Here is a 16,567-nt window from a genome sequence, read left to right on the forward strand (position 1 = left end):
AGGACACACCATATCAGCTGGGAAGATCAAGTTAACTCTCTTTTGTTTTCTAGGTCCCCTGAATGTAAGATTAGCATATGGCCCCAATGCCTGTGCTGGACAAGTAGAAGTGAGCTATAATGGCTCCTGGGTCACTATTGGGGATTCAGGTTGGAGCCTTAATGAAGCCAGAGTGATATGTCGACAACTGGGCTGTGGTGCAGCATTGTCTGTGTCCAAGGGCAATGAATATGGCAAGAGCAGTGACCCAGCGTTTCTGGATAATGTGAAATGTAAAGGAACAGAATCTTCCCTTGCTGAGTGCCAAGCTGCAACCACAAGTTCCAAGAAGTGCATCTGTGGTTCCTATGCAGGAGCTGTATGTGAAGGACAGTCAGGTATATATTCTGTCCAAATTTTAGGAATTATGACCAGGAAGGAAATAATACTGAGCTCTCTTACTGTTGACTTTTCTCCTTGCCCACTTTCCAGGTTCAGGCACAACTACTGCAGTCATTTTGAGCCTATTGGTTATTGTTTTACTCATTGGGGTTTTATTGTTTTACCTGAGGAAAAAGGGAATGAAATTATCTGCACTAAATCCTTTCACCCAGAGACGAGGTAAGAACTTAACAACAGTTTTACAACACTTCACCACTTGGCAGGTTACCCCAGATTTTATTTGCTTATGTAAACAAGTTCACTATTTGTAGAATAGCTGACAAAGTCCGCTCCTTTAGAAGTTATATTAACTAGTGACCAGTAGACAACACTATATGTTTTGTCCTTATTGGACATTTTCTGGTGTAGGCATCCTCCATATTAGATGTTTTTATTCAACCCTTTAATGACATTTGAATCCACAGCCTTGGCAAATTCCTATGTCTGAAGAGTCCCAATAAGGATGAATCTGGTCACATAATTCCCCGTTGGTCACTAGCTAATATAACATCTGAAGCTATATAAGCCACGCCCCATGGTCTTTAAAGAAAAGCAGTCTGAAGTCACACACAGTCTATGAGAGTGTGAGGGGGTAAAATGGAGGCATACATGCATAGTTTCTAATAGCTGACTCCAAATAATAATTTGTTACTTCGATTGATTCATTGCATCTTGAATTGGATAAATTGTTTTAGATCCAAATTGATATCTGGCAAAGTATGCACTAGCATTCTTGTGTTGTCTCTATTATGCTTTAAATAATTATTGCCATAAAAATTCTATATAGCCTTAAGTCCATATTGTAGCCCAACCACCACAATAACATATTTCTTTCTCAGTAAAAATATTTGATTGGATCCTTACTTATCTACTTACACACACATAAGAAAGTTGCACTTGACTTCTGCTCATTATTTGTGCAAATTCTTTAAGTTTTCTTTGAAGCAATGTAGAATCAAGTGACCATTATCTTCTGACATTTCTTTTACTTCCCCAACAAGCCCAAAATCTTAGAATTGCCCCATTCTGCTTTGTTTCTGAACTCTACTATGTGATCAAAGGAATTCTAGGGGAAAAGGCTTTATAAACATGGATTAGGAACTGCATGTCTTCCAACTTCTTGGATTGCTGACCCTCTGGAAGGTTATGCACAGAATGGAGATCAGGAAAAAGCTTGTTCTCAGAGCTTTTGTCATTCTCCCCCTGCTTTAACATTCACAGTTTCAGAAGATGACACCTGTTTCTTTGCTCCAGCGTGCCTGAATTTGATTCTAGATGGGGGAAAAAAATAGTTACTCCTTGACTTGGCTTAATTGAGCCAATTACAAGCATAAGAGTAATGGTAATTAAGCAGGTCATCCTGTGAACACATCTTATTTTACAATTTTTTTACAGTGGCATAAAGAAAGTGCCACAGTTATTAAACAAATGCTGTGGTCATTAACGGAACCCACTGTTTGCTATGGGGTGTTTCTAGCAGAAACATTGTAAATTGTGGTCACATGACCATGGAATGCTTTCAATGGTTCAGTATTAAAAGATGTAAAGAAACATGTAGAAGAAAAGAAGATACAATCAAAATAGAAGCTGGGTGTAACACTTTTCTTTCTTCTTGCAGAGCCCTTCATGGAAAATATCAGTGTTGGGTCAAATATGGTCAATGGCCTTCGAGAAATGTATAGCCGGGGAAGAGAACAAATCACCTCTGAGGGGGACCCTGAAGGTGACACAATCTGCCTCGTGAAAGCCCCAGCTGATCCTTCAGCAAGCAGTACTGACTAACAGACTGGGAAGGGACAAAAGCTTAAGAGCTAGAGAAACAGAAGCATCTGTCAGAAATAGGTCATTCTGTGATCCATCCACAGGAGGTCATAATCATGTCACCAGTTCTCATGTTGTTAGCATGAATGTTTAGAGACCTGACTTTTTTTCTTGGCATCCCTTGGATTGATCATACAACAATCCTACCCCAGAAATTGAAGTAATTAGGCAAGGATTGAAGACAACATGGATATACTTAGAGATATCCATGATACTAATGTTCTTACAAGGTGGGGCTTTGGGAAATTGCTTTCAAACTTCTTATTTTCATTATTGTTGATTATAGATAACAACATTTGATTTAATATCCCCGCTTGAACCATCATAGATCACACTTGCTGAATATTAAAATGTAAGATCCAGAAATTATGCTTCCATTCCCTAATACAATAATAAAAAAGCCAACATTCAAACAGGATGAAGTGCCTCTCAGTGTAAAAAATATCAGACAGTACAGAACGTGTATAAGGTGTAGACAAATCCTATATCACACATTTGAATAAACTTCCCTGTAAACCTGGATCAAAATATAAGCAAAGTTGAATTAACTGAGCTTTAAGGTTTAGACACTTCCTGAACCATATTAGGATAAACAGGTCAACCTGAACTGGGTCTATCTTGGATTAAGGGGTGTGCACAACTTTCTTATTTTCCATCAAAATTTTCTTTGTATTTTTTTTAAATGCTTGTCATTTGGGTATATATTTCTCTAAATTTTAAATATCGGCCTTTTTTTTTACATCCAACTACTCCAAATACATCAGCTATCTTAATGGTAGAATCTTGCTAACCTAAAGGTAATATCAGTAGGATGAAAAAGTACCAGGAAATTTCATTGATGTAGGCTAAACTGGGAACATCCCTAAAGACAGCAATAACAAACCATTTCAGTATTACTATTAAAAAACAATAACATGGAGATATCCATGTTGTCATCAGAAGCCAAGCTCATCTTTGGGGAGATTGTGTTTTTCTACCCTCAGAATGGGCATTTTTGAATATATTATTTCAAAATATCCTTCTTTTTGTTAATTTTTTAGGGGAGGAGACAGTGGAAAGCTGCACCAGAGGCCATTTTTGCAAATAGTATCAGTTATACCCTTTAAAATCTATACAGAATTTTTTTTCCATCCTATGTATGTCTATCTGAAAATTCCCTCCCATTTATAATTTTGACTACTTTAACCTATGGTCTAATGGGGGAAATGGTTTAGCTGCTTATGGTGATCTAGATGATTTGAATTTTATATTTAAAGCTAAACTACGTAGATATTTGTTATGTAACTTCATTCTGAGCATTTCTACTTAGAGCAATCTGTATAACCAAGATTTCATGTTGTATAAAAAATACATTATTGGAGGAAACTAATAAACATAAAATCAAAGAAAAAGGGGGAGTTGCCCATCAAAGAGCAGTCAATATCCTAATTAAGAAGGAAAGTGTACAAAGAGAAAGAAGATTTTAACCAACAGGATATGCACAGGACACAGGTTTGAAGGGAAGACAAGGGACATGTTCCTTCTATCTATTCAAAGATCACCACTGTGAGACCAGGAATTTTAATTTGAAATTCACTGGCTATCTTGTAATAAATTCTTTTTTATGATATGAAAAAAGCTACAGTTAAAATGTAATGTAGCTAATGAAATCCCTTTAACCATCCAAAAGTTTGTCTCAAAAAAATAATGGTATACAACTGGTGGCCCCTAAAATTTGACTGTAGCTTCTCCAAATATGCAACTTTATAATTTTTTTTAATTACTAAAAAGTGCTGTTCCAATTCCTAAATGGTAAACCTTCCTTCCAGTCAAGCTAAATTCCTGATCAGTTCTCTAACCTTAATCTTTTTCTGTTAATCGTCTGCCTCTTTTTTCACCTAAGTCCTTTCATTGAATATAATATATTCTAGCCACCTTTAAATAATTAGATATTTCAAGTTTATTGCTGAGGAGATGGGCTCCCCTCCCCCCACAAGAAAATAGCTTTTCAGGAAATGTTCTGAGGCTTAACTCAGTGAAAATGGGTTCAAGAGACAAGATTTTAGAGCAGATCCAAGGTATCTCTGGTTTAATACTATTATAGTTCTTCCTTGAGTTAATAAGAGTGGTGGGGTTAGAGAAAGGAGAAAGTCTTTTTCTTCAGCAGAAAAATTGTTTTTGAGGATTTTAGCATAATTATTAGCCTTTCTTTGCTCTCTGTGCAGTAGCCGGAGCAGGAAATGTCTGAAACACAGGCAATCTGGCTGTTACATGTTGAAATTATTCAAACAATACTGATCGACCATCACAGAATTTCCTTGCCAGAAGACCATTGGTTACCAGGTCAAGGCCTCTATAGCCCATTAGATCCAGAGTCCAAAGTCTACGAGAGCAACATGGATTGTCATAAACTGGGGCATCCCTTTTCCCTTCTCTGATGCCATTTTTCTATATTCTTTCCAGCTACCTTCCTTTTTCTGTCTTTTATCTCCCTGAATCTCTTGCTTACTTTTTCTTCCTGAACGAGAATTGCGAGGGGGGGAAATGTCTTGTTTTGTTTTTGGCTACTTTGAGAACTGAAAAGCTTTAAAAATTCATCCAAGCTGGGGCATGCATAACAGAGTGCAAAAGTCAAGATGGCAACTTTGATAGCACAAAGCCTCAATGTAGATTACAAACATCAAATAGTGTTAAAACATTTAGATTTCATTTGTTTCAAAAATACCCAAAATTAGTAAGGGTGATGCTGATTGCTATGTTTATTTCAGAAGGTGCATTTCAAAACACTTAGAAAAAAAATAAGGTTACCAATTACCTAGGATAAATATAAAAAAAATTCAGGGTTTACTGAAAACCACTACTTTCGGGCTGTTAATCATTACCTTTAAAGATAGCAAATAGGCTTGCTAGAAAAGATTAGAGGCATCCACGTAATTTCCTGTAGGTTTTGTGACTTCAAAGCATCTGTATCATGTTGGTTTGTTTTCTTTGGTGACCATAATCAAAACTACAGATAAAAGTTTCTGTCCCATCCTAATGCCAATTGGTTCTAAGAAACTTCTGAATGGATTGAAGTACATCAGAAGCAGCTTTCCCAGAAACTCAACCTGGACCTCCCACTTCCACACTCTTCACTAGAGTATTCCCCTGATGCTCTGTTTCCCCAAATTTACATGTCAGGCATAGGTTAAACCTTCAGTGAGCTTACAGGTAGGTAAGGGCATGGAATTCCTAAAGAAGATATTACTTCTCATTAACATATTCTTTGTTGCCTCTGGAATTCTCAGGATTATGACATACTGGCATAAATATTGCTGTCCACTGTTCTCTCTTGCCTTACTTTAGTCTTAGCAGGAAACTCTCTGCCAGGGTCTTTGGGCCAGGTTTCTGAAAGTGTTCTTGGATTTCCTTAAGCTAAATGGTTAAGAATTCCTATAAGATCTGTTTATATCTCTGGTTCTTGGTCTCTTAGTAGCAGTAGTGCCTGGAATCTTTCCATATTATCAGAGTCTTCCTTGCAAGGCAGCAGGCTTCCCTTAGACATAATTTCCATCTCTTGCCCACAAGCATCCATCCTCTGTCATTACTTTGTGTCACTTCAGTCACTTGATCAACAGCAGGCATCACTAACTGATGAAGTGATCTACAGACTATGGATTTTCCCATAAAGGAGGTTGCACTATGTTGAGAAACTCATGCTACTTTTCTCCCCCCAAGCACTGTAAGATTCAGCATTGCATACAGGAAGTCAAAATCTACAAGATGAGTGTACTGGCACAATCCAAACTTTGTCCCTTTTGAACATGTATGCTGATATTACAAAAGAGACAAGACTTACATTTGATGCTCCATCCTACATCTAGCAAATTTTCACAAACTTATTAACACATGTGAAGGAAGCCAGTTTCTTCTGTGTGAAAGTAACATTGCCTGTGGCATAAAATAAGCCATAAAAACAAGTGGCAATGTTGAAGTCTGCAGTGGTTTAAGAATTTACATACTGTTCTGTTTGCTTCAGTGATGGAGATTACTTGACCCTGTTTGGAAATCAGCTTGGCACAATTTGGAAAAATATCTTGCACTTCCTTAATGGTGCAGTTTCTGGGAGCTCCTTCAGTGGGCCACCAGATAGCAAATCAGGGCTGTCTGATCAATGTCATCACAGAGATATATAAGTGCTATTTTCAATTGTATATACATAAGTAGAAGGAAGTCTCAGAACTTGGTGGTCTCAAAGAGGCATATGACTCTAAATATAGCTCAGCTTCAGAGATCTGTATTTCTTTCAGAAGAAAAAATACACTCAAGAAGAATCCTGTAGACAATTTTGTACAAAGGATATAAATCATAGCATTTAATTTTAAGGGACTAAACTTCAGCTATCACTTAGCCTGAATCTAATCTGAATGCCTTATATATGTTTATGATCTCTCCTTCCCTTCATCCAAGAAATTCAAGTCAAACCCATTATTATTATAAACGAGGTTGAGGGCTGATTGTTTTGAGGACATCTAATTGGCTTGTGACCAAATAGAAGTAGAATCAGATCTTACCAGCTCTTGTCTGTTACTCACATTGTGAATTTCAATAGCTGTGTAGGCCACCTATACTTAGGAAATAAAAATGAGTGGTTGCAACCCTATGTTTGACTCAGAAATGCCCTCCCCTAAAACACTAAATGAGGATAGCAAGAAGTATTCTCTAGGCTGGTAGAGGGAATGCTAAGTTACATTCAAGCAATGTATTGCTTTTTACTGAATTGTGTTTCTGAGGGTAGCCATTTTGTGAATGGCGATGACTTTCAGCAACTATTTTATTTATTTATTTATTTATTTTATTTAGTTAGTTAGATTTATATACCGCCCTTTCCCTGAGGACTCAGGGCGGTTTACAGGGAGTTAAAAAAACCAACATACAAAAATTAAAAACCGAATTAAAAATATTAAATTAACCCTGTAGACTTAAAAACCCCAATTAAAATTTCTCCTCAGCCTGGGCCCGAAAGCTCAAAGAGCCAGGTCTTCAGGCCCCGGCGGAATGATCGGAGGTCAGGGGCAGTTCTCAGCTCCACCGGCAGCTGGTTCCAGAGGGCCGGCGCTCCCACTGAGAAGGCCCTATCCCTGGGTGTCACCAGCCGGCAATCTCTCACCGGCGGAACCCTGAGCAGACCCTCCCTGTGGGAGCGCACTGGGCGAAGGGCGTTTGATGCCGGCAGCAGGTGTTCCCTCAAATAACCCGGACCCAGGCCATGTAGGGCTTTATAGGTGATAACCAGCACCTTGAATTTCACCCGGAGGGCAACCGGAAGCCAATGCAGCTCGCGGAGTAGAGGTGTTACATGGGAGTATCGGGAAACCCCCATTACAACTCGCGCGGCCGCATTCTGCACCAGTTGAAGCCTCCGAGTGGTCTTCAAGGGCAGCCCCATGTAGAGAGCGTTACAGTAGTCCAAACGGGAGGTCACAAGCGCATGAGTAACTGTGCGTAGGGCGTCCCGGTCCAGATAGGGACGCAACTGGCGCACCAGGCGAACCTGTGCAAAAGCCCCCCTGGTCACGGCTCCTATATGGTCTTCAAAATTGAGCCGTGAATCCAGGAGGACGCCCAAGTTGCGAGCCCTATCAACGGGGGGTAACATGTAATATGTTCCAAATTACAACTGTGCCCTCCAACTCAAAAAGCACAGGGATTGCAGCTAGTCACAAATATCAATTTTACCCTGAATTTTTAAATCTGGAAAATTAAATGTCACTTATTTCATGACTCTGCATTGAGAATCACTGAAATTGAGTAATTATATTTTATCTCTTATTAAATATGCATACATTGTCCATTCTATATATCTGAAGAGCTGAGGTTGGAAACAAAACACATTTTCATTTCCTCCCCTCTGCCCCCACAAAATACAATGTGGTAAACAAACAATGCAGTACTTTTTTAAGTCACTGTGCAGATCCCAGTTTACCTATTACAGAATATAAATAACTAAAAAGAGCTGCAGCAACAGTAACGCAGGTCACAACAGGGAGAATAAATGTATGTTTTTTGCTTACTCAGAATATGCGCATATATCTGTGATTGAAGACAGCGCTAAAATGGTAGAATCTTTTTTAAAAAATTAGATTCCTTTCTTCTTCCATGTAGTGTCTGTCTGAATGAAGTCAGCATTATCATCTAGAATAATTTTCCCTAATTTGATTTCCTTACCTTTCCAGAATTCCAGCCAGGAAGTCAAATACAAAAGCATGAATTCCAACTATATTAATGAAAGTAGCAAATATAAAATAACAGCTAGATTTTATTTCTTCATTTTACAGAAATAACATTTACACCTATTTTGGAAGAATCTTTTGACCAAGATATAAAAAAGGAGAGTAGATTATTTTCCAAGCAGGTCTAGAAAGTTTTTCACAGCTGCCATTTTTGTATAGATAAACTACAAAATAGCTTTGCATTCAGAAATGCATTTAGGCATTTCTGTCACACTAAACAAGATCAGAATGAAACTATGGGCTTCTCAATACAGTATAAGGCCATGGTGGTGAACCTATGGCAAAAGAGACTCTCACATTCCAAGCTGCTGTGAAGGAGGTGATGGCTGCCGAAGCTGCCGGAGGAACTGACAAGGCCTTACGACCTTCCAAGAGCACTCCAAGCTCAGAAACCATCTACCACAAGGACTTTGAAAGAACAGAAGACTCCGATATGGACTTTGAGATCGATCAACTTCAGAAGAAACCAGAGAGGAACCAATGGCCATTTGAGAAGGCAGTTCCCTTCACTCGATGTGCCAGCTGTGGAGGCCGACATAGATGTTTGGAGTGCAGGTTCCAAACAGCATCGTGCCGGGTATGTGGCAAGCAAGGCCACCTTGCCGCCATCTGCAAAGGTCACCAGCAGGACATACTGCAAGAAGAAGTATTCAGGAAAGGTACCAGGCAACACAGAGTCGGTTTTTGCTCCAGCCAAAGGAGCGTGTTCAGAACTGATGCCCATCGCCCCCTTAAAGAGAAGCTTAGGCTAAAGGTCAAGCTTCAGGGAGTTCCATGTAACATGGAACTGGACACTGGGTCAGCCCTATCTATAGTTTCTCAAGGAACTTTTAATCACATCTGCAGTTGCAGCGGCAAATGAGTCAAACTCAGGCCATCTAACCTGTTGCTGATGGATTTCCAAAACTCTTGTGTAGCAGTTAAAGGAGAAGCTACAGTCAATGTGGAGTTCAAGGGGTTCGAGGGTCCATTGGACGTTGTGGTTGTCGAGGGCCACCACACAAACCTCATCAGCCTAGATTGGTTTGATGCCTTGGGCATCCAAGTAACTGGCATTCACAAAATGCAAGCAGCAGACCTGTCAGCAGTTTGCCAGGAGTTTGCTGATGTGTTCAGCCTGAGCTTAGGAAAATACAAGGGGCCACCAATTGCCCTCCACCTTGATCCTAACTCCAGTATGGATCAAGCCTCATAGAGTGCCTTTTGCCCTCAAGCCCAAAATCAATGCAGAGCTAGACAAGCTGGTGCAACAGGAGATGTTGCAGCCAATAGATAGTGGGGTGTGGGAGACCCCCATAATCACACCACTTAAGGCCAACAGTGAGGTGTGATATGCACAGATTATAAATGCACTATTAATAGAACACTTCAACAACATGCATAGCCGGTGCCTGTAGTAAGCCATATTTTGGCATCACTACAGGGAGATCTTGTATTTGCCAAATTAGACTTGGCACAAGCCTACCAGCAACTGCCCATAGATGATACCACGGCAGAAGCCCAGACCATTGTCACCCACAGGTGAGCTTTCAGGGTTAGGCACCTACAATTGGGGGTCAGTGTAGCCCCAAGGCTGTTTCAGGGAGTGATGGAGTGCATGCTCAAGAATGTTCCAGGTGTGTGCCCCTACTTTGATGATGTTGTCATTGCCGGGGAGTCATTGGAGATTTTGGCTGAATGGCTCAAAGCCATCTTCAGCATTTCCATAAAGCAGGGTGAAGCTAAAAAGAGAGAAGTACAAGATTGGGTTAGATTCAACCGAATTCCTTGGGTTCCATATAGATGCTGCAGGCATTCATCTGGCGGATTCCAAGCTCAAAGCAATCCAGCAGGCTCCTAGTCCTAGTTCTAAGGGGGAGCTTTAGGCCTTTTTAGGACTTCTAAATTTTTATCATGCCTTTCTTCCAGAAAAAGCCACAGTGGCAGAGCCATTACACTGGCTCTTGGACAAAAAGGCACAGTGGCAGTGGACGAGGGTCAACAAGAAAAACTTCTCAGCAGTCAAATCACTGCTGTCTTCAAACTCAGTACTCACCCATTTTAGTGAAAAGCTGCCTCTCTGCATCACTTGTGATGCATCACCATATGAGGTAGGGGCTGTGTTGAGTCATTTGATGGCTGACGGGAGAAAGGCTCCCATTGCTTATCATTCTAGGACACTGTCTTCAGTGGAATGCAATTACAGTATGTGCAAATAGACAAGGAGGCACTAGCCATAGTGGATGGTATTAAGAAGTTTCATGACTACTTGTGTGGCTGCCACTTCACGGTCTTCATGGACCACAAGCCACTTCTGGGTTTGTTCACAAAGAACAAACAGACACCTCAGATTCTATCTCCATGAATGCTGAAGTTGTCTATCTTTGTTTCAGCCTATAATTATAGGCTGATTCACAAACTGGGTAGGGAAATGGGCCATGCAGATGGCTTTAGTAGACTTTCCCTGCCACTTTTAGAGCCAGATCCCACTCCAGCTGCTTGCATCCTGGTTATCCAGGATTTGACAGAGTCTCCCCTTCATGCTGGGGATGTAGCTGCGGAAACAGCCGCTGACAAGACACTTAGCTGAATTTTGAACTGGGTGTACACAGGATGGCTTGACAAATGTCCGAGGCCAAACTTCCAGAGTTTTTATATGAGAAAGGATGAGCTCTCTGCTCATAAGGGCTGCATCCTTTGGGGGCAGTCAGGTCATAGTCCTGAGCTCTTTGAGACCCAGGGTTTTAGAATCTCTGCACGAGAGTCATCTGGGAATAGTCCGGATGAAAGGCACTCACGAGGAGCTACCTTTGGTGGCTTGGGCTGGATAAAGATATAGAAGCTCAAGTATGCAGCTATTTCACATGCCAGCAATCAAGGCCCAAAATGCCTCAAGCTCTTGTCCACTAATGGGAAACCGCACACATCCCGTGGTCAAGAATCCACATTGACTTTGCCAGGCCACTGCAGAGACAGTTGTTCTTCATTGTGAACAGACACTCTACGTCATTAGAGGTTGCACCAGTCCCAAATATGACTACTTCCAGGACCATCGAGGAACTGTGCAGGATCTTTGCAATGCATGGGCTGCCTGATAATGGGGGTCAGAATTCCAGTCCTTTCTGAGGGACACCACTTCATCCCCTTCACCCGGCCTCGAATGGCCAAGCAGAGTGAATGGTCTGAACGACCAAAGAATCTTTAAAGAGGACTGTAACTGGCGACTGGCAGAACAGGCTGGCAGATTTCTTACTCTGCCAATGCACAATGCCTGCACTTCAATGGGCAGAAGCCCAGATGAACTTCAACAGGGTCGGCACTTAATTACTAAGCTGAATCAACTGCATCCAGACAAAGTGGCCTCTGACACTACACAGCCTAAGCCACCGCGTAGTTTGCAAGTTGGTGACTGGGTTTGGGCCAAGAATTATGGTCAAGGGGCACTGTGGGTGGTAGCTGTGGTTGGCAAGGTGTCAGGGCCACTTTCTTATGAAGTGGTCCTGGAAGATGGCAGAGTGATACAACGACACATTGACCAGCTGTGCCAAAGGTTAGCAAACCAATCACTGGTGCACGACTCATGTACTAGCCAACCCCATGGGCAACTCGACAATGCTCCAACAGCAGAGTCCGTATTCACTGATGGGATTCCCAGCCATGGAGAGTTGGGGCTAGCGGTAGGCAATTCACCCCCGAATGCACAGAATGCACCCATTGAGCAGAACCGGCAACCGGCTCCGATTTACATCCCAGCAGATCCAGCACCACAAATGGATTTTGACTCAGGTCTACCGGGACAGACCAGCCAAAGGGACTCAGACCGATCCGAAGCAATTGGGTCTCAAAACCCTGGTCTACCTAGCCTGGCAGGCGAGCTGGTAGACCGGGAACTTCCAGCGACTCTGAGATGCTCGGAGCAAACACAGAGGCCACCAACTTATTTAAAGGACTATGTGCATTGTTTAAGTATTGCACCATCTAGGGGGAAGGGGTGTTATGTATTGAGATAAGTTGCTTGTAAATATTGTGCAATGGTTAACAGCTGTTACATTTAAACTCCAGACACCTTGTCTCTGGAGTTGTTACTTTGCATTTTAAGGTGGGAAGTTACTGTTTAATCTCATTGGCTGCCGACTAGTGGCAGACTGGATAAATAGAAGCTGAGCAGCATTTGGGGTTGCTTTTGTTGTAACTGAATAAACTTGTTCCTGTTTCACCACTCTGCCTCGTTCAATGCCTCACTGAACCAAAAATGTAACAGACAGAGTTTAAATTCCATTGAAACAATACAATTTAGTTCAAATAAATCTTTTTACGACTATTATGTCTAGCATGCTTTTTTATGAACCCTGCACTGGGCTACTAAACATACTTAAACTTTTAAGGTTTTTTTTCCCAAAACTGTAAGAATATCCTGGCAAGTTAAATTATCTAGTTTTGTGGGAAGAATTAAACAGATTTAGCATAATAAATGGCTGAGAGTCTACCCTAGGAATTACATAAAAAATGAATGCTTGCTGGGAAGAATTATGTTTTGCACAACCAGGATTCTAGTATTGTCACCTAACATTATGATCAACAAGCCTTTTGAAGACTTCACTAGTTTAGATACTAATCATAGCAATCCCACTGCTTTTTTCAGAGGAAAAAAAAAATCTGCTGAGACTTCAGGTAAGTTAAGTTGATTAAATCAGAGCTTTTCAATCTTTTCACCCGTTGTACCACTTTTAGGATATGGCAACATCCGAGTACCACCAATCGCCTAGCAAGGTGTCAGAAACCTGACCCTCCCAAAAAAGGAAAAAAGTGATGAAGTACAGGTAGTCCTTGACTTACAACAGTTCACTTAGTGACTGTTCGAATTTACAATGGCACTGAAAAAAGTTCCCCCCAAGCCACAGCCGAGCAAGACACCTGCCTGCCCGCCCGGCAGCACTCTTCCTCCTGTCTGGTTTTCATTGTTGTGAGCATTTCTGTTGATGATTGGCAGTGGGGGTGAGGTGGGGGGTGTATTTGACTTTTATTTCCCCCCTCTGCTAGGTGGTTGCAACAGGTTTTGGTCACTTCACATGACCATGGGACACTGTGACCATCATAAATATGAATCAGTTGCCAAGCATCTGAATGTAAATCACAAGATCCTGGAGATGCTGCAACATTCCAGCTGCTTGGTGCTTCTTCTGGGCTCAGCAAAAGCGCTAGGATCAGCGCCGAGCTCCAGCTGGAGCCTGGTGCTGATCCTGGTGCTTCTTCTGAGCCATGACAGCCCTGCAGCTCCAGCCATATCTTGCTCAGGCTTGTGCAGTGCTGCCACCAGTTCAGCTCATTCCCATCCCACGGTACCAGTTTTCTAGGATGGTTGTGTACCACCTGCCAGGTGCCAATGTACCACAGGTGGTACACATACCACTGGTTGAAAAACCCTGGATTAAGTCAAAAACAGGAAGATCACTTGTGTAACTGAACACTATTTTTTTACAAAGTAATTCAGAGGTTTTTTTTAGCAGCATATGACTGATAAAATAGAGAGCAACAATTTCTCTACCATTGCAGTATTTATCCAGTCAGCTAAATAACCGTGGGTACCACTCTATGAGGATATATATTCAACTTCTAAATGTAGTTTGCTAGAGATACATACATTAAATGTGGGATGTGTATATATTTGTCGAGAAGAAAGAGTGGAATTTTTGGCAAAAATCTAGTTTAACAGATAATCCTATTTTTCACTAGACTAGACATACCCAATTCTTGCAATTGATTTTCATGTTTTACCCTCCAGCTAATCATCTTTGTTGTTCTTTTCTATACTCTTTCAGTCTCAACATCTTTTCTACAATATGGTGACCAAAACTGGATGCAGTGTTCTAAATGTGGTCTTACTATGGCTTTATAAAGTGGTATTTCATGTGATCTTGATTCTATCTGTTAATATAGCCTAGGATTGCATTGGCTTTTTTGGCTGCTGCTACAGATTGCTGGCTCATGTTGTTGTTGTTGTTGTTGTTAGCTGCAAAGTCGTGTCCGACCCATCGTGACCCCATGGACAACGTTCCTCCAGGCCTTCCTGTCCTCTACCATCTTCTGGAGTCCATTTAAGCTCATACCTACTGCTTCAGTGACTCCATCCAGCCACCTCACTCTGTCATCCCCTTCTTCTATTGCCCTCAACCTTTCCCAGCATTAGGCTCTTCTCCAGTGAGTCCTTCCTTCTCATTAGGTGGCCAAAGTATTTGAGTTTTAGCTTCAGGATCTGGCCTTCTAAAGAGCAGTCAGGGTTGATCTCCTTTAGGACTGATCGGTTTGATCGCCTTGCAGTCCAAGGAACTTGCAGGAGTCTTCTCCAGCACCATAGTTCAAAGGCCTCAATTCTTTGGTGCTCAGCCTTTTTATGGTCCAACTTTCACTGCCATACATTGCAACTGGGAAGACCATAGCCTTGACTATATGCACTTTTGTTGGCAGGGTGATGTCTCTGCTTTTTAGTGTGCTGTCTAGATTTGTCATAGCTTTCCTCCCGAGGAGCAAGCGTCTTTTAATTTCTTGGCTACAATGCCCATCTGCAGTGATCTTGGAGCCCAGGAAAATAAAATCTTCTTCCCCATGTATTTGCCAGGAATTGAGAGGGCCGGAAGCCATGATGTTTGTTTTCTTAATGTTAAGTTTCAACCCATGTTTTGTACTCTCCTTCTTCACCCGCAACAAGAGGCTCTTTAGTTTTTCTTCACTTTCTGCCATTAGAGTGGTATCATCTGCATATCTTAGGTTGCTGATATTTCTTCCAGCAATCTTAATTCCAACTTTTGATTCATCTAGCCCTTCCTTTCTCATGATGTGCTCTGCCTATAAGTTAAATAGGCAGGGCGACAGTAAACAGCCTTGCCGGACTCCTTTCCCAATTTTGAACCAATCAGTGGTTCTGTGTCCAGTTCTTACTGTTGTTTCTTGGCTCACATATAGGTTTCTCAAGAGACAAATAAGATGGTCTGGCACGCCCATCTCTTTAAGAACTTGCCACAGTTTATTATGATCCACACAATCAAAGGCTTTAGCATAGTCAACGAAGCAGAAGTAGATATTTTTCTGGAACTCTCTAGCTTTCTCCATGATCCAGTGTATGTTGGCAATTTGATCTCTAGTTCCTCTGCCTCTTCGAAATCCTGCCTGTACTTCTAGTAGTTCTCGATCCACATACTGCTGGAGTCTAGCTTGTAGGATTTTAAGCATAACTTTACTAGCATGAGAAATGAATGCAATGGTGCGATAGTTTGAACATTCTTTGGCACTGCCTTTCTTTGGCATTGGAATGTAAACTGATCTTTTCCAATCCTGTGGCCACTGTTGAGTTTTCCAAATTTGCTGGCAAATTGAGTGTAGCACTTTTACTGCATCGTCTTTTAAGATTTTGAATAGCTCAGCTGGAATACTGTCACCTCCACTAACTTTGTTGTTGCTCAGCTTTTCTAAGGCCCACTTCACTTCACATTCTAGGATGTTTGGCTCGAGGTCAGTAACTACCTCATTGTGATTATCAGGGACTTTAAGCTCATTCTTGTATAGTTCTTCTGTGTAATTTTGCCACCTCTTCTTAATCTCTTCTGCCTCTGTTAGGTCCCTGCCATTTTGGTCCTTTATCATGCCCATTTTTGCATGAAACGTTTCCTTCATCTCTTCAATTTTCTTGAAAAGATCTCTGGTCCTCCCTATTCTATTGTTTTCTTCTATTTCTTTGCATTGTTAAGAAGGCATTCTTATCTCTTCTAGCTATTCTCTGGAATTCTGCATTCAATTGGGTGTATCTTTTTCTCCCTTGCCTTTTGCTTCCCTCCTTTCCTCAGCTATTTGCAAAGCTTCCTCAGACAGCCATTTTGCTTTCTTGCATTTCTTTTTCTTTGGGATGGTTTTGGTTGCTACCTCTTGTACAATGTTGCAAACCTCTGTCCATAGTTCTTCAGGCACTCTGTCTGTCAGATCTAATTCCTTAAATCTATTTGTCACCTCTACTGTATATTCAACAGGGATATGACTTAATTCATACCTGAGTGGCCTCGTGCTTTCCCCTACTTTCTTCAGTTTAAGCCTAAACTTTGCAATGA

General features: G+C 41.3%; 1 protein-coding gene across 1 annotated transcript in view; it reads left to right on the plus strand.

The window, feature by feature from the left end:
- Positions 1–2,844, plus strand: part of LOC310650016 (scavenger receptor cysteine-rich domain-containing protein DMBT1-like) — a 39,110-nt gene extending 36,266 nt beyond the window's left edge. The window contains exons 11-13 of the mRNA XM_083378851.1: positions 54–377; positions 472–600; positions 2,039–2,844. Of these exons, the coding sequence (XP_083234977.1) occupies positions 54–377; positions 472–600; positions 2,039–2,202 (617 nt within the window). The 3' untranslated portion in view covers positions 2,203–2,844. The remainder of the gene's footprint in view (positions 1–53; positions 378–471; positions 601–2,038) is intronic.
- The last annotated feature ends 13,723 nt before the right edge of the window (positions 2,845–16,567 follow it).

The sequence above is a fragment of the Vipera ursinii genome (genome assembly GCF_947247035.1).
Source record: "Vipera ursinii genome assembly, chromosome: Z".
NCBI lineage: Eukaryota > Metazoa > Chordata > Lepidosauria > Squamata > Viperidae > Vipera > Vipera ursinii.